This window comes from Pelophylax lessonae (genome assembly GCF_965119305.1).
Source record: "Pelophylax lessonae genome assembly, chromosome: 8".
NCBI classification, from domain to species: domain Eukaryota; kingdom Metazoa; phylum Chordata; class Amphibia; order Anura; family Ranidae; genus Pelophylax; species Pelophylax lessonae.
In genome coordinates this window covers 275,608,316-275,636,153 of record NC_138775.1, presented here as the reverse complement: position 1 = coordinate 275,636,153, position 27,838 = coordinate 275,608,316, and the positions used below count along the sequence as shown (strand labels likewise).

General features: G+C 42.1%; 2 protein-coding genes across 5 annotated transcripts in view; one reads left to right on the top strand and one right to left on the bottom strand.

Annotated features, from left to right (window-relative positions):
- PDE4B (phosphodiesterase 4B) overlaps window positions 1-7,692 on the top strand; it is a 711,253-nt gene extending 703,561 nt beyond the window's left edge. For all 4 annotated transcript variants that reach the window (XM_082264993.1, XM_082264994.1, XM_082264995.1 and 1 more), the window contains 5 exons: window positions 494-593; window positions 1,037-1,191; window positions 1,522-1,644; window positions 3,485-3,667; window positions 5,606-7,692. In XM_082264993.1, the coding sequence (XP_082121119.1) occupies window positions 494-593; window positions 1,037-1,191; window positions 1,522-1,644; window positions 3,485-3,667; window positions 5,606-5,968 (924 nt within the window). In that variant the 3' untranslated portion in view covers window positions 5,969-7,692. The remainder of the gene's footprint in view (window positions 1-493; window positions 594-1,036; window positions 1,192-1,521; window positions 1,645-3,484; window positions 3,668-5,605) is intronic.
- The window catches only part of LOC309561220 (uncharacterized protein), a gene marked incomplete at its 5' end in the record, with an annotated part of 41,873 nt that continues 17,708 nt past the window's right edge, over window positions 3,674-27,838 (bottom strand). The window contains one exon of the mRNA XM_082265000.1: window positions 3,674-4,082. Within this exon, the coding sequence (XP_082121126.1) occupies window positions 4,068-4,082 (15 nt within the window). The 3' untranslated portion in view covers window positions 3,674-4,067. The remainder of the gene's footprint in view (window positions 4,083-27,838) is intronic.

The window sequence follows — 27,838 nt, the reverse complement described above, 5'->3', positions numbered from 1 at the left end:
ATCAAGCAGGCTTCTTTTACTGGTGAATATACCAAATATGGGTCACTGGTTCATGTCAGTCATTTGATAGATATCACTGCAGTTTCCGTGGGACTGCCCTAAAGAAGGATAGTTGGTAATCCAACACATTTGCTCCCACTGATCCTTTCCCATAATTCCATGTTAGCATACACTTGGAGCTTGTACCATTGCACCAGTTGTCCACCAATCATCCACTGGAAAACCATCGGCCAACCACAGACGGGTATGTGTCTCACTGAAACTAATGCACAGCGAGACATCTGTGTGGCCTTGCTCACACTATTTGGGGTCAACAGGTGAATGCAGTGAACATCTCCATCCATGATCTATTTTTGATAGTGGTTTGGGTTACTTTTGGCTAGTCGTGAACTAGTTTTAGTTTTTTTTGTTATTATCTTGCATCTCTGAATATACACAAATGTAGAAAGTTTTGTTCTGAAACAGGTTTTAATGAATAAATATTATTTTCCAGGCTGTCTTTACCGACCTGGAAGTCCTTGCCGCAATTTTTGCAGCCGCCATTCATGACGTAGACCATCCAGGAGTCTCCAATCAATTCCTAATCAATACAAGTAAGTCACCCTTGCTTTGTGGTGTCCATTAAGTGTCTGTATAGAGAAGTGAGAAAACACAGATACCCAACCCAGATCTGTTTTCATGTATTTGAGATGATAAAGCAGTTTTAGGCCTGCTATAGACACTGACATATGCTGTTAGCATACAGCTTTAACAACTGTCCTGTCTGGTGGGTACCCATGTGGATGACAGTCATCTTTGGGAGATTGTATCCAAAAAAAAAAAAAGTTTATCTTTGGGAAGCTCCAAAAAGAGGAATCCATTTACTGCACCGTTATGGGCAGATTTGGTCCCTTATTATGCCCATTAGGGCCATGTTAAGGCCAGTGTCCTTATCACATAGTTGTGGCTATCAGAGGATCGTGATTCACTGTATTGAATGTGTTTTAAATATTTCTTTAAAAAAAAAAAGATTGCTAAAGGACAATTTTATTTCCAGATTCCGAACTTGCACTTATGTACAATGACGAGTCTGTCCTGGAGAATCACCACCTGGCTGTGGGCTTTAAGTTACTGCAGGAGGAAAATTGTGACATTTTTCAGAACCTTACCAAGAAGCAGAGGCAATCACTCAGGAAAATGGTCATTGACATGGTGAGAATCTTTGAAATTATAATTTCGAGAGTGTTGAAGGTTCAGATGAGCTATGAGTGGGTGGAAGGATGAGAGAAGCTAGTAGCGGTGTGGGGAGGATATGATAGAATAGAAGTGGAGGGTCTAGATAAGATATGCTAGAAGTGGTGGGGAGATGACATGTTTTAAATGGCTTCCAGTTTCCTAGACAGTAGACATTGTAGCATTTTATTATTTTATATAATACTGGGCCTCTAACTAAATTATTGCCCAAAGGTAGCCCTTATCATGCAAATACTTGGCCAGCACTGGGTTGGAATATTTTTTATTAATTTCATTACTTCTTTATAGGTGCTTGCCACAGATATGTCCAAACACATGAGCCTGCTGGCCGATCTGAAGACGATGGTAGAAACCAAGAAGGTTACCAGCTCTGGTGTTCTTCTGTTAGACAACTACACTGACCGCATACAGGTAGGTTTATAAATAAAACTATTAAGTCCTTGTATTCTCCTGTTTCTTTTATACCTCCAATACTCTGATCCCATTAAACCTTTTTGCTGTTTAATTCAGGGGTCTTCAAACTATGGCCCTCCAGTTGTTCAGGAACTACAATTCCCATCATGCCTAGTCATGTCTGTGAATGTCAAAGTTTTACAATGCCTCATGGGATGTGTAGTTCTGCAACAGCTGGAGGGCCGTAGTTTGAGGATCCCTGGTTTAATGTATCTCTCGTATTGTGTGGTTGGGCTTTAACTTTTGCACATCTGTTGTGGTGCCACTTGATTTTAAGTTTATTTTATATAATCAAGAACACAGAAGGAGGATAGGGAGCATTCCAATGTGTGTGGGAACAGAAGTGGGAATTTATGGCGCTTTTCCACTGCATGGAACCGAACGGTTCGGCTCGCTTTTGTGCTTTTCCACTGCATGGTACCACATGGTACGATGTTGGAACGGAACGGTATGGTACGGCGGCGCTTTTCCACTACATGGAACCGAACTGTACGGTTCACTTAAACAGTACCACCTCAGTTGTGGTTCCAAGAGGGCCGTACCAGTACCATATCCCACAATCCTTTGCATGCAGCCTTGACTGTTTGTCACTACTAGCCACTGATTGGTCAGAGAATCATTGTTATCCCACCCACTTTACTTTAGTGGAAAAGCAAACCGTACCAAACCGTTCCAACACCGTATCATGCGGTACCATGCAGTGGAAAACCAAACAGAGCCAAGCAGGGCCGAGTGGAGCCGAGCCGGTACTTGCAGTGGAAAAGTGCCAATAGAGCTTCGAATTAGCTTTTCTTCCAAATAAAGTAGCTTTTTAAAATGTACTTATAATCAGAATGTTGCTTTATAGTTTAGGAGAGCAGAAAGAGATTAAAACTTCACTCAGTTTACTTTGGCTGTCTATGTATCATTGGGAAAATGGGGCATCAATAGGATACAATAGGATGTGAGAGAAAATTCACTTCTTAGGAAGTTGTCCCAGAAAAGGTGTCCCCATTAGAAGATTTATCTTACCTTTCTGTTCTGCTGTCAATTATAATATTTTGGATTTCTAATCATTCTTTGTATTGGTGACAGTTTTTACCAGAACAAATAGAGATGGTGAATCCACATAGCATGGGCATAGACAGCAATAAAAACATGACAGCGGTTCTAAACCTTCCCTTTTTTATCAAAAATGAAAAAAAAATTTGGAATATACATAGTTTTTAAGTCAGTGGTCTTCATTTACAATATCTGAAAAGACCACTGTATGTGGTATTCTTAGCAACCAATTAGATTATCCCTTACATTCTTTAAAAATGAAAAAGAATTTGGTTAATTTGGGCGATACAAACAAAGTCTTATTTGCTAGTGTGTATTTAATGGTTATTAGGTTAAGGAGGTTCTGAAATATGACTGTTTCATGACATAGGTAGAGGATCAAACTCTTTTAGAAGATCTTCTGTGGCGCCAAGCAGATTTGGATCTACAGAGAGACATTTCCTCCTAGAACAGGACCAGAAATTATCCCAGGATTTCATAAATCACACCAGCAGGATTAGTTGACAATAGGCCGTTTAGCGAGTGCAACCCAGTGCCTGCCAGCCTAAGATGTTATTGGCAAATCCTTTTCTTTAGAAAGTGATGTAAAGTTTACCTTCACGTTACAAAACATCAACAAGTAGATTTCAAGAAATTAAAAACTCCAGCAAAACATTATTTTAGGCCTGTGTTTGGAAATTTTCTACAGATCTTTTTAGAATGACATGGAACCAAATGTTTAGATCTGTTACTGAACTTAAGGTGTTCTTTCTTGTAGGTTCTCAGGAATATGGTGCACTGCGCAGATTTAAGCAATCCAACAAAATCTCTTGAGCTCTACCGGCAGTGGACGGACAGAATCATGGAGGAGTTCTTCCAACAGGGAGACAAAGAGCGAGAACGAGGCATGGAGATCAGTCCAATGTGTGACAAGCACACAGCTTCTGTGGAAAAATCACAGGTATGTTCCTTCGCTGGTATATTGTCCACTTATCTTACACTTTTTGGATATCACTCACAGTACATTTAAATATTAGGCCAATCTACATCAAAGATGGGTAGCTGTTGACTATTTACACAATCCAGTCTAAACACTATTCCTCTGTGCCTCAAAGTACATTCATATATTGATCCAATCCAGACCAGAGATGGCTAGTTGTTAGGGAATTACACCTCCAGTCATACACTATTCCTCTGTGCCTCAAAGTACATTCATATATTGGTCCAATCCATAACAGAGATGGCTAGTTGTTAGGGAATTACACCACCAGTCATACACTATTCCTCTGTGCCTCGAAATACATTCAAATATTAGTTCAATCTCAACCAGTGATGGGTAGCTTTTGAGGAATTACAAGTGGTCATACCCTGTCATCCTTGAGTCGTAAACCCAGAATTTGTCCAGAATTCAAAATTTGGATGTTAAAAAAGAAAACAGTGTTGAAAAAAAATTTTTAAATATTGGGGAAAAAAACTATTTCATTGTAAGAATTGGAAAACAAAAGTGTCCATGTTGCACATGGCCATACCACTTTTTAACTCCACTTAAAGCCTTTCAATATCAGAGATGTTAAATGCTCCTTCCAGCTTAAAGAGGTTGTAAACCAAATTTTTTTTCACCCTGACAGAGAAACACATAATGAGCTAGTATGCATTGCATACTAGCTCATTATCAAATACTTACCTTAGAACAAGCCCCCGCCGTGCCGCCCGCTTACCTCTATGACGGGCGACATGTTCAGTCGCCTGTCCTCCGGGATCGCGGCATCCGGCCATCTGATTGGCCGGAGCCCCATGACGGTCACGGCATGGGGCTCTGAAGGAACGGCACGAGCGGCCGTTCCTTCAGAGCGCATGCGCCAGTGATGTCACTGGCTGCATGTAAGGTAAATATCTCCTAAACGGTACATGTTTAGGAGATATTTACAGTACCTATAGGTAAGCCTTATCATAGGCTTACCTATAGGTACAAGTTGCAGAGGAGGGTTTACTTCCTCTTTAAGACGGAAGTCCAGGCAAACATCTAAATATACAGCTGAAATACAAAGATGAAAGCTGTTTTGCTACCAACTCAGCCCTCGGATTTACAAAGCCCTGCCAAACTTCAAAGTGGAGGCATGTTCATGACCTGACTTTTGTCAACTGCAGTTACCCAACACAGCCTGGTCACTTATCATCCCCCAGCCTGTGACTGGACAGTTAAGGGACAGCAATAGACTTGACGGAAGGCATCATTCTCCCCTATCCTCCGTTAGCATATCACCTCATATACACTGCAGCACATCTGACTAGCTTTAGTGCTGCCCTTCCATTTCCCAGTCTTAAGGCCCGTACACACACGCAGATCGTCGTCATACAAACGTCGGCGGACGAAAGATCTGCCGATTGTATGCGTGTTAGTATGGTGCCTCCGACAGATGTCTGCACACAATCTGCGGACAAGAGTCTTTCTTGCAAACATGAAAATTTTTGTCTGCAGACACCAGAACGGACAATTGTTTGCCTGTCAGTACAGAAATCAGCCGACAGACCGCAGATTTGCAAGACTGGGCATGCTCAGAAAATAAAAAACACAGGGAAAGTTAACCATTACATGACATCACTTCTGCAGTCAGCTGAAGTCTGCGGACAAAATTCTTGTGCTGTCCTTGTGCTGTCTTTGCACTTTTCAACAGACACCGACATCCCGGGGAGAAAAGACGAACATTTGTATGACGATGATCTGCGTGTGTGTATGGGGCTTTAGTGCCGCTGTATATGAGATTAAAAGAGGCTGACATCAAGTCAAATGAGTATTTTTAGGCTTTTAGTTGCTTTTGCAGTTCCTTGGAGTTCAACCTTAAGCTTTCTTTCTCTGCTGTTGATGCATATTGAAAACAAATTGTTCTTTCTTTCCTAGGTTGGCTTCATCGACTATATTGTCCATCCTTTGTGGGAAACATGGGCAGACTTGGTCCAGCCTGATGCTCAGGATATTTTGGATACATTGGAGGACAATAGGAACTGGTACCAAAGCATGATACCTCAAAGCCCTTCTCCTCTTTTGGATGAGCAGGACAAGGACTGCCCGGGGGTTTCAGAAAAGTTCCATTTTGAGCTAACTCTTGAAGAAGAAGATTCAGAAAGCCACAACAAAGAGGGGGACTGTATCAGTTACTATAGCAGTACGAAAACTCTTCATATGGTTGATCCGGGAATCGAGGACTCTCCAGAAGGTGATGCAGAAATACTGACAGATGACACATCACCTCTGGACACATAGGTCATGTTTGAATGGGAACTTTCAACCCAGGAGAACACATGCAGGCTGTCTTTGTTGACAAGCATGTAATCTTGATCTTTGGCTTCGGTTGAGAATGGCCAAGATCTTTGCAGCTGCTCGTCAGTGGAGTCGTGGCTGAGGGTGCCGAATTGAAAGATTGCTCAGGAAACTACCAAGTAATGTACGTTACTCTTCGGCATTGTTTTTCAAGAGGGGGAAAAAAGCGAGACGTAATCACATGGACGTGTTTTGAAAACAGCATGAACGATCAGAGAACTGTACAAAGCAAAGACACAAAACTGAGAGATTTTTTTGTTTTTTTTTACCGTGAAATTTTGAAAACCTAAACCTAGTTAGAGGCTAGAAATGAATACTATTATTATTCGGTAGGTCTATGTCAAAACCCTGTCCAACTGTCTGAGGACGTGTGTGCCTTTTTTGTATAACTTCCATTGTCTGAAATGCCTATTAATTACACGATATTTAGTGTAAACCGAACAAGGAAATAACTTGTATATTTTAATTCTTTCTGGAAAGAAGCAGTCTTCCTTTATCGTGGCAATATATGTGACTTTATCGCAATTATTCAGAATCAAAAAAAAAAAAAAAGAGAGACAGTTCCTGTCTCTGGTCATCGCCATTCTCTCCATGCACCCAAAGTCATTTCACGTTTTTTGCTTGATACAAAGATATGTGTTAAGATTGTTGCTTTCTGTAGAATCTCTTCCGCACAATCTATTAAAGAGGTAGCCTTTTTTTTCCCCTAACGTGCATCCACTACATTTGACGATCGGAAAGGCGGTGTGTGTTGTAATGTGTATGAACACGTTCTGCATGTTTTTTTTTCCAATACTTCCCCCAGTCATCTATAAAGCAAAACCATTGTTTTTATCTTGCACTGCCTCAAGTCCTGACACGTACTTTTACTGTTTATAACAGTGTATTATTATTATTATTATTATGTAAATAATGTACTGTTTTCTAACTTATTAATTTATATAAATTAACATTGCCTGTCACTGGTGGTGTTGATGGTTTAGAAGAAGAGGAAAAACTCTACATCAGAGTTGAATTTTTTTTTTTTTCTTGTAAAATTTGTTTTTATTAGAAATGTTTGCCTGAACAGTGACTCCCAAAAGACATACTGAATCCAGGTCTAGCACTTAGGGAGAATGATTATGCATTGCGCTATGGGACCAGGGATCCCTGCAGGCATTGACGAACTACAAGTCCCACAAATGGGACTTTTATTTCCTCAATGGCGTCAGGGACAGTAGACCTGGTCTTGAGTGCATCACTATCGCTCCTGTACAAATTATCACAAACCCTAAAATATTTTAGTTAGGATTACATAGAAATTCGATGTTCTATGAATATTATTACTAAACGTCAATATTTTGCTTGTGTAATTTTTTTTTATTACAAAAAAAAAAAAAAATGTATGCATTCTGAGAACTTATATCGGTCTCGGCTTGTGCAATGTTTGAAGTTTTGGTCCGATTAGTGACCCGTCCCTCGTGTCCGGAGTAAGTGCACTAACTTGTGCATGGCGTATGGGTCTGTATGTCTGTTGACACTGCATTGTTCCAGGTGTAGGCTCTTATTTTGACAAAGTTTCACACAAAGTATGTTAAAGTATTGTATATTGTGCTACGATGCATTCTTAAAAGAAAAAAAAAGTTTTTTATATTAAGTGAATAAAAAGAGGAGCATGAAAAACCTAATGTTTTGGTGTTTTTTTATTTGAAAAATGTGGTAAACCTACCAAAAAATACCATTCATAAACCATTCATGTGTGGGTGTGGCCAATAATGTGGGTGGTGCTTCACTGTGTATAGCTTGTAGCGTGGCATCTTTCTGCCTTTGCTATGTTTTAAAAAATATAGGGTCTGGGGGTACACTGAGGCCTCGTTCACACTGGGGCGAGGCTACTTTGCCGGGCGACCTCATAGGTCGCGGCGCGCTGCTCGCACCGCGACCTCAGAGCGGCCGGCACGGACTTCATAACATTGAAGTCTATGCAGGTCGCTCCGGGTCGCCCCAAAGAAGCTCCGGACCCTTTTTCTAAGTCGGAAGCGACTTGTGTCGCTCCTATTAGAACGGGTGCGCAGCTTCTCTATGGAAGGCGACCTGTCAGGCGACCAGGTCGCCTGACAGGTCGCCCCAGTGTGAACGGGGGCTGAAGAGAAAATGCAAGTAAATTAAGCTTTTTCAGGTGCTCATCGGCAGTAATAATTATTACTTTATTGGTGTTCAGTGGTTACTAATCTGAGCAAAAGCTCTTGCACTGCTACTTCTATTCCAAATTACATTGGGCCTTTAGAACTATACTATTCCTGTTTAGTGGGAGATCAGTCTGCCAATCAGTGCTGACATTATGTTAGTGATGGGCGCTGGCACAGAGAGCTCTGCGTTAGCATTATGCAGGACATGGAGGATGCATGCAATGTCCAAAATCTCAGAAATGTCCTGCAGAATCTGGGACAAATGGCAGCTATGGTTGTCAGGAAAAACTAACAAACACACTTCTAGAAGTCCTAATCCACATCTTTCCCCTGTCTATGTCCCCATTGGAGAGATTTCTTCTAACTCCCAGACCTGACAAATTGCATAACCTGATAGTGGCAGAATCTCACTTCACATTTTTACAACTATTGTAATTCAGTTGAGTCTAGCAACATTTTAAATAATCCACTACAAAAGTCTTCATGAAAGATGTAGGGGGGGGGGTGTCCAAACCCCCAAAAACACATAGGCTTTCTTTCAATTGATTATTTAATAAAGCCTAACTTTGGACTCTTAGACTGTTGTTGTGGCACTCTTACTGCTTCCTGTATAATTAGGCTTTTGCTGATGTCTGTGTCCCTGTTGGGGAGATTCACCCTTCTATTTGCCCTGGTGACAGAAAATGAGTTATAGTGCCACTCTAAGCAGGAGAAGTATGTGTTGTCCCTCTGGTGCTTAGGATTAGGGGTGCCGGCTTCAGGTGTCACCATCCAGTAGTGATTGTCAAAGAACGAAAAACTGCTGCTCCCCTGGCCCGATCTGTATCAGTATATGTACCCAGATAGCAAGCAATTGTGCTGCAAGTTTGAAAATGATTTGCTAAGCTATTGCTAGACTTCCCAGGCTTCACAAGTTTGTTGTACAATTGCAGCAAGTCCACGTTGCATGACTCCAGATCAACTTTCTTTGCAAACATTCTGCAAGTCTGCTGCAAGATCTGGTTCAGTTATTTTATGCATTAGTCATCCCACTACAGGGGTCACTTTGGCTGAATTTTCATACTCTAGACCTGCAGAGCTCTTGCTATAGACTCACCACTGCAACTTTTCTCCTGCTAGAGACTTGTGACGCAAATTTGCTACAAATTGGACAAGTGTCCACTAGAACTAGTGCTTCAAGTGCTCTGAAAGTGTACAACTTGCCAGTTACCAGACTTAAAATTCAACACTGCCACAAATTTGTGGCAAGTTATCCTTGCTATCTGGGTATGAGATGGCCTCAGCCTGCACCACTCCACAAGCCATGCCCTCTAATGTTTTTTGCCCCACCCAGCCCATTGGGGCTTAGTACGATGGGCAGGGTGAAATGCATCAGAAGGTGTAGCTTATGGAGCGGTGTAGGCTGAGGCCATCTCATACATACAATGATACTGATGGAGCCATGGGAGCGGCAGGTTTTGCTCCAGTGACAGAAAATGAGTGAAAATTCGAAATTTCAGTTGTCACAAGAACAAACATAAGGTGTGTGCTACCTAAACTAGTGAATAAAAAAATATACCTTCGTCCTATATATTAAATTATAGAGTAAAAAAATGGATTGAGGCACTGAGGACTTTCATGGTACAGTAGGAACTCACAACACAATTTTTATATACAAATATACAAAAGTTTATTACATCAATACAAATTAAAAAAAATCCCCCATAAAGGAAAAAGGAACAGGAGGAGTAATTGTCCACTTATGGACAGGCAAACAATTAAAATAGAACACAACAAAATTCCTCTAACACAGATTGGATATTAACTAAGGTGTCCACCCAATTATGGTGGACCTCTAATAGCATGTCTCCAGTCATATTCCACATGTTTCACGGAGTGTCTGCTTCTTCAGGAGTTTGGTTCAAGAGGAATTTCTAATCTGTGGGAAAAATTCTGTAGGGAAAAAATACAAAACCCAAAATAAAACATAGAAAAATAGCCATTGATGTAATAAACTTCTGTATATTTTTATATAACAATTGTATTGTGAGTTCCTACTGCACCATGAAATGCCTCAATCCAATTTTTTACTCAGAACAAGAACAAAGGTGAAATCTTCAAAAGGGACACTTGTTCTGGTGACAGCTGGGTAATTTTCCTCACTGGAAATGTATTCTTTTATAAATAAATTCAATCATTTGACTTAGTTCTTGCAGTCTTTTCCATTTCCCAGGGTAGTTCTTTATGAACACATCCCGCAACAAAAAACTGATTCTATATGAAGAGCCCTGTATAATGTTTTCATTTATATGGTACAGACTGTTTCTTGAAAATTCAGCCTTTTGCTTTTTCTGCCCACGTATCCCACAAAAAAACAATGCAATTTATGCCTAAATGCACAAAGTTGCAATATTAAAAGCACATGTATATTTAACCACACACACATGTGAACGGACCCCCCAGGTTTACAAAGTTCACTGTCTAGACCAATCTCTGTGAAACTTTTTACCATTTAGGAACCCTTAAAATAACTTTGAGGTCTCAAGGAACCCCTCTTATTAATTGCTATATTTACCGCTCATGACACATTAGCATGAGCTGTGGCTTAAGATATAAAAAATACATGAAAAAATTACAAATGTGCTATACTTAGGCCCCTTTCACACTTTTCTCACACCATTGCTGCAGCACAGACTTCTATTCCTGTGCTTTCTCATAGACTTCTATTGCTTTGGGCAGTTTTGGTGCATTTTCTGAATGCACAACAAAATTCCTGCATTCAGGGAAAACTGCAACACATCAGTGTGAAAGCTCCCTTAGCGTATTTGTCACCCAGGGCTGCTCTATTCAACCAAATTTATTTTCAAAAAAAAAAAAAAATGAAGCAAAATAATTGTAGTAATGGTCAGAAAACAGACACAATCTTTGGAAATGGTGTGCACTCACATTGTTTGTTGTAAGGGCAAAATTGCATCCTTATACTGATGGTCAGAGAAAATCATCCAAAACATGGGGGGGGGGGTCAGTAAAAAAGAAAAAGAAGTACAGAAGAAACAAAGCCTCCTTCGACTGGTGTTCAATGGGAGAAGGACCCTCTTACATTGCTCTTCATTAAAGAAAGGGCCCCACTACACTATTGGTCTGTGGGGAGAATGTTCCTTACATTGGCACTCAGTAGGAAGAATGCCCCCCTTATAGATCAAGATTAAAATATCATTAGTATCGGTGGTTCTTGATCTGAGAGGCAGACGTTGCCCATTGCTCAGGGAACCCCTAGCAACTCCTGGAGGATTCCTAGGGGTCCAAGGTTGAGAATGGCTGGTATATTCCTTTTATAGTCTGCTTGTTCTGTCTCTGAGATACATGTGATTGAAGCCTGAGAATGGGGCACTGTGGCTTAGTGGTTAGCACTTCTGCCTTGCAGCATTGGGGTCTCTGATTCTCAAGTTTCCTCTTGCACTCCAAAGACATGCTGGTAGATTAATTGGCTCCTGTTCAAATTGTTTATAGCATGTGTATGTATTTGAGATAGGGTACTAAGCTCCTTGAGAGTAGGTGCTGATGTGAATGAAACATAAAGTGTAAATTGTTGGCGTATTATAAATGTCTTTAATAAATAAATCATACATACAACTCTTTCACACTGGTCTATGTTTTAGCACATCGAAATCTCACTTTGTATCTCCGATCAATTAACTCTCAGGAGATCTAAACACTGACACTGAGCAAAGGTATTGCATAACCATTCAGTAGATAGAAAAAAGAACAGGATAACTTGCCCTTCAGAGTTTCAGGGGAATTGATTTTTGGAGTGCAATGTTATAAGTCAGGTAGAATCCTTGGATGCAATAGTCTTTCAGCACCTTGTATTACAGGAGTGGGGGTTCCGTCAACTGGATGAGGAAAAAAAGCAGAAAAAAGGGCGCAACGACCTTTGTTTATTAGGCTCAATTCACACTTGTGCGACTTATCATGCAACTTTGCACATCAAAGTTGCATGAAATGTTGTTCCCCATGTTTCCCAATGATATCCATTCATATATGCATGACTTAAAGTTGCAGCAACTTCAAAGTAGTTCATGCACTACTTTTTCATGCAACCTGAGGGCCATAGGCTTCCATGTTAACCCTCAAAAGTTGAATGAAAATCATACTCGGATGTTGTACAATGCAACAGTTGTCCATTATCACTGGTCAAAGCCAAATTCGTATCCAAGTTTCACCCATCCAAAGTTGCACTCCAAAGTTGGTGCAATTTTGGAGTCGTACAATTGTGAATAGAGCCTAAAACCAATCATGTTTAAAGCTGTATTAAACCATACAGTCCATCACCAGAATAAGTCAAAGCATTGTTCCCAAACTTTACCCTATCATTAGTAAAGACTCTATACAACTCTATGGTTATGCCTTCACTGTTTGGTGGTATCATCCTTTATTTTCTGTTCCTGTAGAAGCCGGGAAGATATTTTCTTCACTATACATCCCAAAACCTTGCTTCCACACTTACAAGGATGTCATCCTGTAATTTCACGCATGCATACAGAACCTGAGCCAAGCCAAGAGAAGTGCGAAACAGGAGATTGAGCTCGACAACAACTCACCCTAGGTCCACTGCACTGTGAGAAGATAAAGAGCTAAGTGTCGGTGCTCAGGCTGAACGTCCAAACTAAATGTTATATGAATAAAGCCGGCACACGAAAAGGCTTCTTCCAAGTAAAATTCTTTATTCCAGCATGGATAGCAGTGACAACATGACAAATTCTTCCTCCGCATGCTATGAGGAAGGCGTAAAGCCGAAACGCGTCAGTATTTGTCATGTTGTCCCTGCTATCCATGCTGGAATAAAGAATTGTACTTGAAAGAGGCCTTTTTGTGTGGTGGCTTTATTCATATAACACAGAAGATTGAGTACCTGTGCTACAGAGATTGAGCATTATGTCACCCGGCAAGGTATTCCATAGATCATGGCACAGGCAGTGAATGAAAGATAAAATAAGCATGCACAAGTGACCTCACTGGCAACAATATACAGGAATATCTCAAGAACAGCAAAGGCTTGGAGTACTTTGATGGTATAAAGAAGAAATTTGTATATTATGATTGCACAGGGGAGAAAAATTTGTATCCTGAATTTAATACCTCTTTAAGAAAGAACAACAATATTGTCCTCACTATTTTGTAGAAGTGAAAGCCCCAGTAACTAGTTTAGGATTTCACTTCTACAAAATTGTGATAAGAACAATAATGTTCCTTATTGAGCATTATGGCTTTAATTTATGAAGGTTGTTGCGCCCCTTCTTCTGTTTTGTTTCCTCATGATATAAACATTGATGTACACTGCATTTTCTTGGTACAGTAATTCCACTGCTTTACAGTACCTTCTGAAATAGGGAAAAATATTTCATCTCTTCCCTTTCCTGACCCTGAACCATGAGTTCTTATCCTGGTTCTTTTTTGGCACAAGACTGGTACATTCCAGTGTGGTTCCTCCCTTCATGGAGTAAGATAAGTATTCTATTAAGGCAGTGGTTCTTTAAGTGTATCTAAAGCCAAAACTTTGTTTAATTCATGGATCAAGTGTGAAAGTGTTTAAACCACTGTCAGTGGTTTAGTGCTGTGTGCCCAATCACAAAATACCCCCTCTTTGTATGTTCCTTGTGACCACTGCGTTGTCAATAGGGCAGAAAGGGATAGGTATTCCAAAGTTTTGAGTATGAAAAAGAAAAAACACGGAGACACCACCAAAAGGTTGATGTTCCAAACAGAACGGGGGGAGGGGGATGTTGTGATGCTTGAGTCAAGGGAATGTGAAGCAAGAGATACTATTATATAAAAAAAGATCACATTTTATTAATACATATCATGTTAAAAGGATATTCATAGCAGAGGAAGCACAGAATCACAAAATTACAAAAAATATATTCACAAAGATGATACAAAAAATAATACAAAAAATGCCAATTAGTGAATAAACACTAATGGAGTGAGTAAGTCTAGAGAACCTTCAATACATCAGAAAGGATTTGACATATATGGTGGGTTCCACACATTGGGAGATATTGCTGGAAAAAACGAGAAGTAGGGTGACCAATGAACCCCAACGCGTTTCAACTTGATATAAGCCTTCTTCAGGAGTATATGTATTGGTCCACACTTCTTGGAGAGAAGAAATATGCGTGTATAGCCCATCCACAAGTGACTTAGCACTGATGTATTGTGGTAAATAGCATGTATTCAATCCACAGATAAAAAAGCCTGGGAGCAAGTCAGAGCGGAAGCCCCCCTCTGAGGACCAAAAGGACAGGAGCCTCAATGGAGCACGGCACATCCAATCAAGATCCTGTGTTCATCCTGGTTTGGGCTTAAAAAAAAAATAATAATAATAATAATGAAGATGGGGGTAAAACTTAAAAAGTTAAGTCAAGCAAACCCATAAATGTGGATATGGCTCTTGTTAACCAGGTCAAAGTATACCTCCCCACACAAGATGGGGAAATGGGGAAAGTTTTGAGTATTCACCAGAAAAGGAATAGGGGGAATCTTCCAATGAAAATGCTGGGTCTATTGATAACTGTCTAAAATGGAATTTCCCTAAAGCTAGCCACACATGGCTAGATGTCCCTCATTCAACCCATGGGAGAAAATCAGCAGATTCCTTCATCCATGCTAAATAGCGTGCATTCAGCAATCTGCACTGCTAGCTATTGTATGCAAACAGCCGCAGCATATGGGAATGGCAAACCCTAAAAATACAATTTAGTCACAACTAGTGAGTTTTTTATGTTGTTTTTGTGCAATCAAACCATTAAACCCTTTCCGACGGGCGGGTATTCGGGTCATGTGACTGCGGTGATTGGCTGTCACAGTGGTCACATAATTGGAAAGCTCCCGATCACAGGTATGCATCGGGAGCTTTCTGATCCCTGCCGGCAACTGTGCTGGGATCACGCAGGGCGCTCTTTCTCAGCACAGAACTGTTTACATTTCCTCTTGTCGTTAAGGCCACCCACTGAGAGGCTGCATATGTGTGTGCAGCCGGCGGGAAGAGGTTAATTTAGATATCCAATTCCATACACTCATCATTTAGTTCCCTTATTTCCAAGGGGTATTGATACATGTAGTTAACATTAAACTCCAAGCTAAAGACATGCTGCCTAAATCTAAGAGATGTACAGTGGGTATAAAAAAGAATCACCCCCTTTAATATAATCAAATTTTGTTGCTTTGCAGCCTTATAGAAGACAGACACAGTTTTTGATTTATCCAGCTGTATTTACAGCTGTATTTAGTGCAACTTAAAACATCCAAGTAAAAGATGTAACACCAACATGTCAGAAAAAATTTAAAAAAAAAATTTAAAACATTATCACTGAGTTGGAAAAAAGATCAACCCCCTCCTAAAAATGACTAGTAAACTTAATCAGATGTAGCTAATCACCTTATCAATGGCACACAAACCCATTTGACTTTTAACTGTAACCAGCCATGGTCAATATGATTAGCTCAGCATGGAGAGAGCTTTCCTGGAGCATTTCAGTCCCTTGTGGTGCAACTGAAGCAAACAATCAACTATGGCTGGCAAAGCACGGGCTCTGAGATCTCCAGGATAACGCTGTGGACAGGCACAAGTCAGGAGATGGATACAAAAAATATTCAAAGGCTTTATCAATGCCTAGAAGCACAGTGAAGTCTATTATTAAGAAGAGGAAGGTATTTGGTACAACACAGACCCACCCTGGATCAGGACATCACTCCAAACTGGATTAAAGAGCAAGGAGGAAACTGGTCAGAGAGGCTTCCAAGAGGCCTACAGCAACTCTAAAGCAGTTGCAAGAATTTATGTCAAAGGGCTGTGTTTGCATGCATGTGACAACAATATCACAAATGTGGCTTGTATGGGAGGGGGGTTACAAGAAAAAAAAAACACTCCTCAAGAAAGGCCTCGAGTGAGCTTTGCCAAAACCTTGAAAATTCTGAGGACACATGGAAAAAGGTGTTATGGTCAGATGAGACTACCATTGCAATATTTAACCTCAACACAAAAGGATATGTCTGGCGGAAATCCAATACAGCTCACCATCCAAATAACACCATTCCTACAGTAAAGCACGGAGGTGGAAATATCCTGTTATAGGGGTGTTCCTCTGCAGCCGGAACTGGAGCACTTGTCAGGATAGAAGGAAAAATGGATGGTGCAAAATACCATCAAATTCTTGAGGAAAATCTGCTGCCCTCTTGCATGGCCTAGTCAGAGCACAGAACCCCATTGAAAATCTGTGGAATGACTTGAAGACTGCAGTCCACAAATGGTCACCATTAAATTTAACTGAACTTGAGCAGTTCTGCAAAGAAGAGTGGGCAAATAATGCAAAGTCTAGATGCGCAAATTTAGTAGAAGCATATCCCAACAGACTAAAGGCTGGAACTAAAGCAAAAGGTGGTTCAACAACATACTGACATAAGGGGGGTGATCCTTTTTCCAACTCATTGATTCTGTTTTTGAATTTTTTTCTGACATGTTGGTGTTGTATCTTTCACTTGGATGTTATAGGTTGCATAAGTAAATACAGCTGGATAAAACAAAAACAGTGTCTGTCTTAATCTCAGGCTGCAGAGCAACAAAATTTGATTATTTTAAGGGGGGGGGGATTCTTTTTTATACCCACTGTATGTGAATAAATCTTGATGTCATTTGTTATAGCTTCCAAATCTACGCAGTAATCCAGCATTAAACAACTCCCGTACTTTGGCCTCCGAGTCACTGTTGCTCTCTCCTTGTGCAGGGTGACTGGTCTTGTCTCCACCCCCTCCTGTAGTTTTCTGCAGGCAGCCTGTAGTGGGTGGAGCCTGCTGGGTCCCTCCCACAGCTCTGCTCTCTGCACAGGCTCTGCACAGCACTGTCATGATATCACTGCTACTTTTACAAGGCAACATCTAAGTTTGCAAAGCTATTTGTTGCACACAAAGTGGACTCTTATTTTCTGTAGCTATAGTTTTTGTGTCCCTTAATCAACTTTAAGAAACCCTGTACTAAGGGCTAAATTTAGCATGAAAGATTTGTTTATGAATTAGATTAGCTCACTGTTAAGGTCAGGGGTCAGAGGCTTTCATTTAAATCAACAGTTAAGATCAGAATTGAGATTGGTTACATTTTTAATGTATATCTAAAGCCAATTATTTTCCGTTTACAAAAGAATATGAAAGGGTTAAAGCCCCTACCAGAATTTTTTCATTGCTGTCTGTGTCCTGTTGCAGAGATTTCCCTTCACTTCATGTCCCAGAGACACAATAAGTGAGAGAAAATAGAGGGGAAATCCCATCTTAGACATAAACAGGAATAAGGTAGATTTCCCTGTAAAATTTAGATTTTCCAGCTTCTGTTCCCATCACAGTGGTCACCAGCGGGGGCGGGGGGTAATTAGAAATCGCAGAGCTCCATTGCAAAAATGTTAATGGCCCTCAACAGAAAAAAACACTATTGTACAAGATCCTAATTGCCTTGGCAGGTGATGAAAGACGCAGCAGTAATAATGAGGTAAAAACAGATCTTTGTACAGCACAGTGTATAGAATGAGGCAGTGTAAAATACAGAATGCAAAGCATATCATAGAGTGTGAAACAGTGAAGAAATGTAATTTACAGCACAATGTACAGAATGAAGAGTTATAGGATATAAAATGTACAACAAAGACTAACCGGTTGCCGACCGCCCGCCGCCTTTTTACTGCGGCAGGGCGGCCCTCCAGCGCAAACCGACGTAGACCTACGTCGGTCGCGTGCCTGCAGCTAGGGGGCTACCGAGCACCGCCGCCAGCGCGCTCCCGCCCCCACTCAGCAAGGGGACTCTGATGCACGGGGCAGGCAGCTCCGATTGCTGCCTGACACCCGCAATCGTTCCCTGCTGAGAGAGCAGGACGGTCGGCTGTTGTAAACACAACTGACCGTTCTTCTCCCTGGAATTATCACAGAGCTTCTGTAACCCTTCTATACAGGATCACAGGTCTCTATGATCATTTCACAAGCCACGCCCCCCCACAGTTAGAATCACTCCCCTAGGCTCACATTTAACCCCTTGATCACCCACAATGTTAACCCCTTCCCTGCCAGTGTCATTATTACAGTAACTGCATATTTTTAGCACTGATTAGTGTAGTAATATCATTGGTCCCCCCAAAAGTGTCAAAATGTCAGTTAGGGGTCCGATCTGTCCATCACAATGTTGCAGTCCCGCTAAAAATCGCAGATTCCCGCCATTACTAGTAAAAAAAAAAAAACAATAAAAATGACATAAATCTTTCCCGTAGTTAGTAGACGCGATAACTTTTGCGCAAACCAATCAGAATACGCTTATTGCGTTTTTTTTTTTACCAAAAATATGTAGCAGAAAACAAATTGGCCTAAAATGTTAAAAAATTTAGATTTTTTAATTTTTTTTTTGAGAAGGTTGTATAGCAGAAAGTGAAAACTATTGTTTTTTGTTTTTTTTTTTTTCAGAATTGTCGCTCTTTTTTGTTTTATAGCGCAAAAAAAATAAAAATCGCCAGGTGATCAAATACCACCAAAAGAAAGCTCTAATTGTGGAAAAAAAAGGACATCAATTTTATTTGGGTACAGCGTCACATGACTGCGCAATTGTCCGTTGAATATCGCAGTGCCGAATCTTAAAATATGGCCTGGTCATTAAGGGGGGAAACCTTCCAGTCCAGAAGTGGTTAAAGTTAGGTTTACACATATGCGATGCGGGAACCAGCGTGATCCCTGTGCGGGTTCCCGCATCGCATGTCTCTCGCAGGCAGTCCACACCGCCCTATTCGAACTGCTGCAGTTAATGAGACCCTCAGATCGGTTCACAGATTGCAGTGCAAAGTGTGAAATGGTGCAGGAATCGGATCATATAGGTATGAACACCCATGCGATCTTATTCCAGTGCGGACCAAAAAAAAGGGTCCTGCACCGTTTTGGTTCGAATATGATGCAAATTCAGCCATAAAGTCTGCAATGCGGTGCTAATCGCATTCGATGTCTGACATCGCAATAGGGTAAACCCAGCCTGAAGAATGAGTTGCTGCGGAATAGGGAACATACAGTTGTGCTCATAAGTTTACACACCCTGGCAGAATTTATGATTTCTTGGCTATTTTTCCGAGAATATGAATGATAAAACAAAAACTTTTCTTTCACTGGTTAGTGCTTGGCTGAAGCCATTTATTATCAATCAACTGTGTTTACTCTTTTTAAATCATAATGATAACAGAAACTATCCAAATGACCCTGATCAAAAGTTTACACACCCTGGTTCTTAATACCGTGTATTGCCCCCTTTAACATCAATGACAGCTTGAAATCTTTTGTGGTATTTGTGGGTGAGGCTCTTTATCTTCTCAGATTGTAAAGCTGCCCATTCTTGCTGGCAAAAAGCCTCCAGGTCCTGTAAATTCTTGGGCTGTCTTGCATGAACGGCACGTTTGAGATCTCCCCAGAGCAGCTCAATGATGATGAGGTCAGGAGACTGAGATGGCCACTCCAGAACCTTCACTTTATTCTGCCGTAGCCAATGACAGGTCGACTTGGCCTTGTGTTTAGGATCATTGTCATGTTGGAATGTCCAAGTATGACCCATGCGCAGCTTCCAGGCTGATGAATGCAAATTTTCCTCCAGTATTTTTTGATAATTCATCTTGCCATCAATTCTGACCAAATTTCCTGTGCCTTGTAGCTCACACATCCCCAAAACATCAGCGATCCACCTCCGTGTTTCACAGTAGGAATGGTGGACCTTTCATTATAGGCCTTGTTGACTCTCCAAATGTAGCGTTTATGGTTGTGGCCAAAAAGCTCAGTTTTGGTCTCATCACTCCAAATGACTTTGTGGCAGAAGGTTTGAGGCTTGTCTCTGTGCTGTTTGGCGTATTGTAAGCGGGATAGTTTGTGGCATTTGCGTAGTAATGGCTTTCTTCTGGCGACTGGACCATGCAGCCCATCTTTCTTCAAGTGCCTCCTTATTGTGCATCTTGAAACAGCCACACCGCATGTTTTCAGAGAGTCCTGTATCTCACCTGAAGTTATTTGTGGGTTTTTCTTTGCATCCCGAACAATTTTCCTGCCAGTTGTGGCTGAAATTTTAGTTGGTCTACCTGACCGGGGTTTGGTTTCAACAGAACCCCTCATTTTCCACTTCTTGATTAGAGATTGAACACTGCTGATTGGCATTCTCAATTCCTTTGATATCTTTTTACAGGAGTTTCCCGGGTTACAAACAAGATAGGGACTGTGGGTTTATTCTTAAAGCGGAGTTCCAGCATTTTTTTTTTCTTAAATTAACCCCCGTGATAGTCGGCAATTATGTATTAGAAACCGGCATATGCCACATCTGACAACGTTTTCTGTGTTATTGGTACTCACTGTACCCTCCTGATCCAGCAAGTGTCCATCCTGAGTGTGGGCATCTGAAGCCCACTAGGAGTCTCTTCCGGGATAAGGTGCTGCTGGCTACCCAGCAAGCACCTCCCGATCTCGCGCATGTGCAGTGGGACTTTTTTTACAGCCGTAGCCTAGCCTAGTATCACGTAATTTCTGCTTTAGAAGTAACGAGATGCTAGTCGTAGAGGATGCCCATTGTCTCCTTGGATTGCTTACACTGGTATCCCAGGAGCCAAGAGAATATGATGAAAGAGGATATGACGTACTGCGCCGCGGCCGGGTTTGGACGGAAGTGATGTTTTTTAGAAGAAAAGGTAAGAAAAGGTACTTTATATTAAAAACTTAAAAAATGACACTATCCAAAAGGGAATAGCAGAGTGATCAGCACATTCATATCTAGATGCAAATTAGGGTGGAATTCCGCTTTAAGTCGAATTTGTTTGTAAGTCGGAACAGGTACATTTTTTAAGTGTAGCCCCACCCAAAAGAATAATTTTTAAGTTTTTTGGATAACATAGGAAAGGGTTAACACCCCTGTACCATTTGTTTTGCTGTCCGTACCCCGTTCAGAAGATTTCACCTCACTTTCTGTTGTTGTGGAAACAAGGATTGGTGATAAAGATTTAGTGGAGACGCATTTTTCCCATGAGAACTCTTAGGGTCCTTTCACACGAACGATCCGATCAGATCCGCCTGTCAGTTTTTCAGGCGAACCTGATCGGATGCTCCATGCAGCCCTATGGGGCAGCGGATGTCAGCAGAGACATCTCTGCTGACACCCGCTGCTATCCGATCCAATCCTATCCATGAAATCCGGACGGATGGAAACCCTATTTTCCATCCGCTCAGCGGATCGGATGAGAACGGACAGGCGGTCCATTCTCATCCGATCTGCCCATAGAGGACAGCAGGGATCTGACAGCTCCGTCTCTGCACACAGAGCGGAGATGGAGCTGTCATCCGCCTGCTCAGTGGGGATCGGCAGATCGATCCCCCGCTGAGCAAAACGGAGTCCGCCGGCGGATGCGGACCATTTGAAAAGACCCTGAAAAAATTTCCCTTCCTAGGGGGAGATTTCTCCTCACTTCCTGTTGTCTCCCTCAATTTGTAAATAGGAGTTGTTTGTAAGCCAGATGTTTGTGACCCGTGGACCGCCTGTATATCCCTTTCCTGTTTTATACAGTTGTAGCACAATTCCCAGCCATTTTGCTGGATGTGGGTCCCCCTGGGTCACCGCTAGCAACAACAGCACATTTAAGCATGTTTCTCCAAGTGTGAGCACTGAGACAAGAACCAGTCCTGTATCTTTGGGTTTTTAGGTTTATTTGGGAACTTGGATGGGAAAAGGGATGAGTGGGATACTCCTTCAACTAAACTATGCACAATCAGGTGGGGACTCTGAATAAATGCTGATTGACGCTGGTTAGCGCTGGCTGAATGCCATTTAACGCGGACTTGGCGCTGGTTAACGTTGTCTTGATTCTGTAACTTCTCTTTATGCTATGGAAGTCCTTTCTAGCTCCCTGAGGTACTCTTGCCTGAGGTAGCTACTTGTACACCTTTGCTGTACTGCTGCACACTTCAGGGCCCACACTGGCACCCCCTTTCACTTCCCTATCTTCAGGGCTTTAATACTTGGCACCCCCTTTCACTACCACTTCTACTGGTTAGCTGGCTCCTGGATCCCCTTGACCTTCTGGAGTGGTCCCCTACCTTAGGCAGACCCCTGTGCAGATCTTGAGTACTCACTATACTGTTTTTCCTGAAGGTCTCTGCCCAGCAGCTCCACTTGGTCAGCAACTCTATTGATCCCTCTCTGCAGCACAGCTCAACCTCCGGTCCCTAGGCCGACTGCCTGGACCACCTTCACTCTCTCTCTGACAGGAGGAGAGACAGCCGTCAGCCTCCTCCTGGGACTCTGCTTCCCGCCAAAGATGCTCTGTCACATGCTCCCACCGGATTTAGATCCGATGCCAGGGTGCATTGCGGCATTCACCGCCCACTGGGACCAACATAACCTTGGTGTGCTATTGGCCAGGTTTCCTCCACTGTCCAACAAGGTCCCTCATTGGATACAGTGGGGAGACTCCCCAAGCTCAACAGGCACACCTGAAAACAAGTGACAGACTAGCTAACAATTCCGCCCCCCTGATAAGCAGACAGGGCCATATATGTACCTATACCTAGGAGCGTGCTAAACAGTTCAACTACTTTTTCCCGCAGATCCTTTGAAAATTCTTTTGCTTTCCCCATGACTCAGAATCCAGAAACATCAGTGCAGTACCGGATGAAAGATGCAAGGGTCTGTCAGGAGTCCAGAAACGCATTGAACTTTTATACACACACACTAATTACATGCAAACAGATCATAGGTGAGGATGGTTACCTTTAATAGCCATTCAAACCCCTTTGTGTCAACTTGTGTGCATGTTATCAGGCCAAAATCACCAGGGTGTGTAAACTTTTGATCAGGGTCATTTGGGTAGTTTCTGTTATCATTATGATTTAAAAAGAGTAAACACAGTTGATTGAAGCCCCGTTCACACTGGGGCGACGCTACTTGCCGGGGCGACCTCACAGGTCGCGGCGCGCAGCTCGCACCGCGACCTCGGAGCGGTCGGCACGGACTTCATAACATTGAAGTCTATGCAGGTCGCTCCGGGTCGCCCCAAAGAAGCTCCGGACCCTTTTTCTAAGTCGGAGCGACTTGTGTCACTCCTATTAGAACGGGTCCACAGCTTCTGTATGGCAGGCGACCTACAGCGACCTGTCAGGCGACCAGGTCGCCTGACAGGTCGCCCCAGTGTGAACGGGGGCTGATACTAAATGCCTTCCGCCAAACACTAACTATGAGTGAAAGAAAACTTTTTGTGTTATCATTCATATTCTCTGAAAAATGGCCAAGAAATGATAAATTCTGCCATGGTATGTAAACTTATGAGCACAACTGTACAGTGTGACATACTGCATGAGGCAGTGCAGAATAGGGAATGTACACTATGGCATACAGAATGAGCCAGTGAGCATATAGAATGGCATATAGAATAAGCTGGTGCAGAAAAGGGAAGATACAGCATGAAATACAGAATGAGGCAGCGCAGAATAGGGAACGTACTGCATGGCATACGGAATAAGGCAGTGCAGAATAGGAACCATAACGCAAGGCATAAAGAATGAGGGGGTTGTGAATAGGGAATGTACAGTGTGCTATGCTGCTATCGCAGTAGTTCCACCAGTGGTCACTAGGACAAATGGACTGGGTGATTCTCAACAGATGGGACACAGGGATAAATATAAGTTCTAACACTTCTAGACTCTATCTAAAACTGGTGCGCTGTGCAGCCATTCCAACTAAATCAGGGATCTACAAACTTTCTAAACAAAGGGCCAGTTTACTGTCCTTCAGACCTTAGGGGGGGCTGGACAGTGGCCATCGCAAGTACAAAATGTCCCAGTATCAGTGGGAGTAAACAATGCCCCATCTTTGGTATCAGTGATGGGAACCGTGCCCCATCGCTGTGTCATTGGGAGAAATTGTGCCCTTTCTTTGGTGTCATTGGGAGAAATTGTGCCCTTTCTTTGGTGTCATTGGGAGAAATTGTGCCCTTTCTTTGGTGTCATTGGGAGAAATTGTGCCCTTTCTTTGGTGTCATTGGGAGGAATTGTGCACCATTGTTGGTGTCAGCCCCCCCAAGGGCCAAATAAAAGCAAGAAAAGGGCCACATCCGGCCCCCAGGCTTCAGTTTGGAGGCCTCTGTTTGAAATTGAACCCTACACTCAGGAGGAACAACACAACACATGTCCTGTGCAGTGCAAAGATAAAAAAATGCAGCTTGAACTACTTTTCTGTGCATTGAGGTGTGCTGCAGCCTATTTATTTTTTAATGTATTGCCTAACGCAACACGCTACAAGACATAAAAAATGTGTGCATTGCAGCGTGGTGCAGTGCCAGAACAAGGTCACCTAGAGCCCACAGCAAACATGCCAAATTTCCCCCATCCCCCCAAGATGTATGAGCAATATGTGTCAGTGAAATATCCCTTTCCCTCCCAAAAAATTGAGCACTAATATGCATGCTAAGCATGAATTCCCCCTCTTCCCAGTACAAATATGTCCCCCTGCTGAAACTCCTCCTCCCAGCACAGATCTTTGCCCCCCAGCTTAAATCCCCCCTCCAAAAAAAAAAGGTAAAATAAATAAAATTCCTCCTCCTAGCACAAATCCTTTACCCCTCAAGTTTATAGCACAAACCCCCCAAATCTCACCTCCCAGCACAAATCCTCTTTCCCCCATCCCTCCTGCCAACACAAATCCCCCCTTAAATCCTCACTCCTAGTATACCTCCCCAAATCTACCCCCCTAGAACAATTCTCACCTCTGCCGTCCCCCTAATTTCCCTCCCCTCCAATCTCCTTGGGGCGCCCGTGCGCCTAATATGATACCACAGTGTCCAGGGCAGCCACCCCTCTTGCTTAACACTTGTCCTGGCCCTTGCGAATGGCCCTAAACCTGGTGATTTGGTTACAGTCAGAAGCCCACAGAATGTGAGTCTGATGACTACTTTAAAATACATTTTCTTTTTCTTCGGTTTATTACTTTTAACACAAATGTTGATGTCACCTTATGAGATAACAGACAAAACAGGGGACATCCCATCATTAACTGGTTTCCTGGCGGCTCTCTGTTTCCTGTGTTTGGAGAGGGGTTTGTTGCTGGGATGTTCAACACTGCTGAAGACGTGGACCGATGAAAAGTGCAGCGAACAGATATATGATGTGGAGTTCCAGTAACTCTGCTGCAGACATCTGCAGGAATGTATTTATCTATAATGCAGTAGGGAAAGTGGAAGTAAACATTTCCTTTAACCGAAACCTAATAGACTGACACAATGGTGGGCTTAGTTACAGTATATAGGTAGGCAGCATTGCTGCCTGTATTAAAAATTAGAAATAAGTAACATGTAAAAGAGTATTGGCATGCATTTGGAATATAAAATATATACATATGGCATATAAAAGGAAAGAATATTGAACTCGTTATACCAATGGCTCTTTAACCACTTGCCGACCGCCGCAAGTACATATACTGCGGCGGTCAGCCCCGGCCAGGCAAAGTGACGTACCGGTACGTCACTAGCCTGTCACTGGCTTGTTAGCTAATAGCGGGCGAGCGCGCGCCCGCTGAGGCGCGCGCCCACCGCAGCTCGTTCCTTAATAAGTTAGTGCGTGTCACCAGCGGACCCGATGTCCGCCGGTCACTCGCAATCATTTGCCGGGAAGGGAGAAAGGCAGGCAGCTAATGTAAACAAGCCGCCTGTCATTCTCCCCTGTGTAAAAATGGAGATCAGACGGTTCTACTATGTAGGACCGTTGATCTCTGTTTTTACACTAGTAGCCATGTCCCATCACAGTTAGAAACACGCCCCTAGGACACACTTAACCCCTCCCTCTCCAATACAGTTAACCCCTTCCCTGCCAGTGTCATTTTTACAGTAACAGTGCATATGTATAGCACTGATTACTGCAGTAATGTCACTGGTACCCCCAAAAGTGTCAAAAATGTCAGTCAAGGGTCCGATCTGTCAGCCGCAATGTCGCAGTCCCGCAAAAAAATCGCAGATCGCCGCTATTACTTGTTAAAAAAAAAAACACCAAAAATGACAAAAATCTTTCCCTTTGTTAGTAAACGCGATAACTTTTGCGCAAACCAATCAAAATACGCTTTTTGCGATTTTTTTTTAACCAAACATATGTAGCATAAAACAAATTGGCCGAAAATGTTAAAATAGTTTGATTTTTTAATTTTTTTTGGGGAATTTCACATAAAAAAATTTGAAAAATATTGTTATTTTTGCAAAATTGTCGCTCTTTTTTTGTTTATAGCGCATGATCAAAAAATCGCACAGGTGATCAAATACCACCAAAAGAAAGCTCTGTTTATGGGAAAAAAAGGATGTCAAATTAGTTTAGGTACAGCGTCACAGGACCGCGCAATTGTCGGTTAAATTCACGCAGTAAAAAATCGCAAAAAAAAAACCCTGGTCAGGAAGGGGGTAAAATCTTCCGGGGCTTAAGTGGTTAACTTTTGACCAGAGGTTACCAGTCCTTTAATGATGTAATCCTTACAGTATTGTTTAAATCCAGGAAGGACATTATTTAAAATGGAATCACACAAGCAAATCTAATGTACTCTAAGGAATTGTTCAAGACATAGCATGTAACTGCATTACAAGCTCAATTCACAACATACTGAACATAGTTAGCCAGCTTTAGATCTATTCTCAAACATAAAAAAGGGTGGGCAGTCTTGTTTTTTGGCCTTTTTTCGGCAGTTATACGTTTGTGGTGCAAAATATCATTGGTTTGTGCACTCTCCCTCCCACCTTCTTTACCACCAGGAAAACATGGGTGAAGGTGAAGTCTAGGTGAGATAATTTTTTGCTTGGTTACACTGGTCCAGTTTGGACCAATGTAGGTATACATATCTCATGCCAATGGGGTGGCGGGGGGGTCACTCGTTTGGCATTGACGTAATTCACAGAAGACCTTTATTTTTTCAATGCATACAAAGAGTACTCTGGTTGGATAAGGCGGAGATCATGCTGTCACCAACCCACCTCTTCACCTTGTCCAATCAGAGATTGCCCTGTATTCATTAAAAAAAATTATGTTTTTTGTGAAAAGTAGAAGGTGCAAACAGAATGATCATATGTAGTCACTATGCAGAAGAAAAGCTGCTTGGCACAGGACATGGAAGATTGCAGCGATCAATGTAGTTAGTAGCAGCAACAACTACAGTGATTGTCATCTTCTATAGCGGACCCTCAGGTATGAGTATGCATACTTACTTGGAACAATGTAACTATGCTAAAAAGGTCAAACCTAGACTTCTGCTTTAAGAAGAGGAATACTTAACCTATTCCTTGCTCACCTAACAGTCGCTGCTCTACTCCAGTCCCAGAATGTAAGCACTCCCGCAACATCCTCATGGATGTAATAATGTTGGAGAAGGGTGGTCCTCATGTGAGAAGAAGCCTGGTAGGATCATTCATCCAGCGAAAGGGAAGCATGCCAAAATGAGAAGAATTGTATAATGCCTGAGCATGCAACATTAGGAAGAGTTAGCCAATAAAGGGTATTGCTTAAAGTTCAAACTTTCTGCATTATTCACTGGCTAACATGGTACAAGACTCTACTATTGCAAAAAAGCAAACAAAACAAAAGCAGAGTTGGTTATAGTAACCGG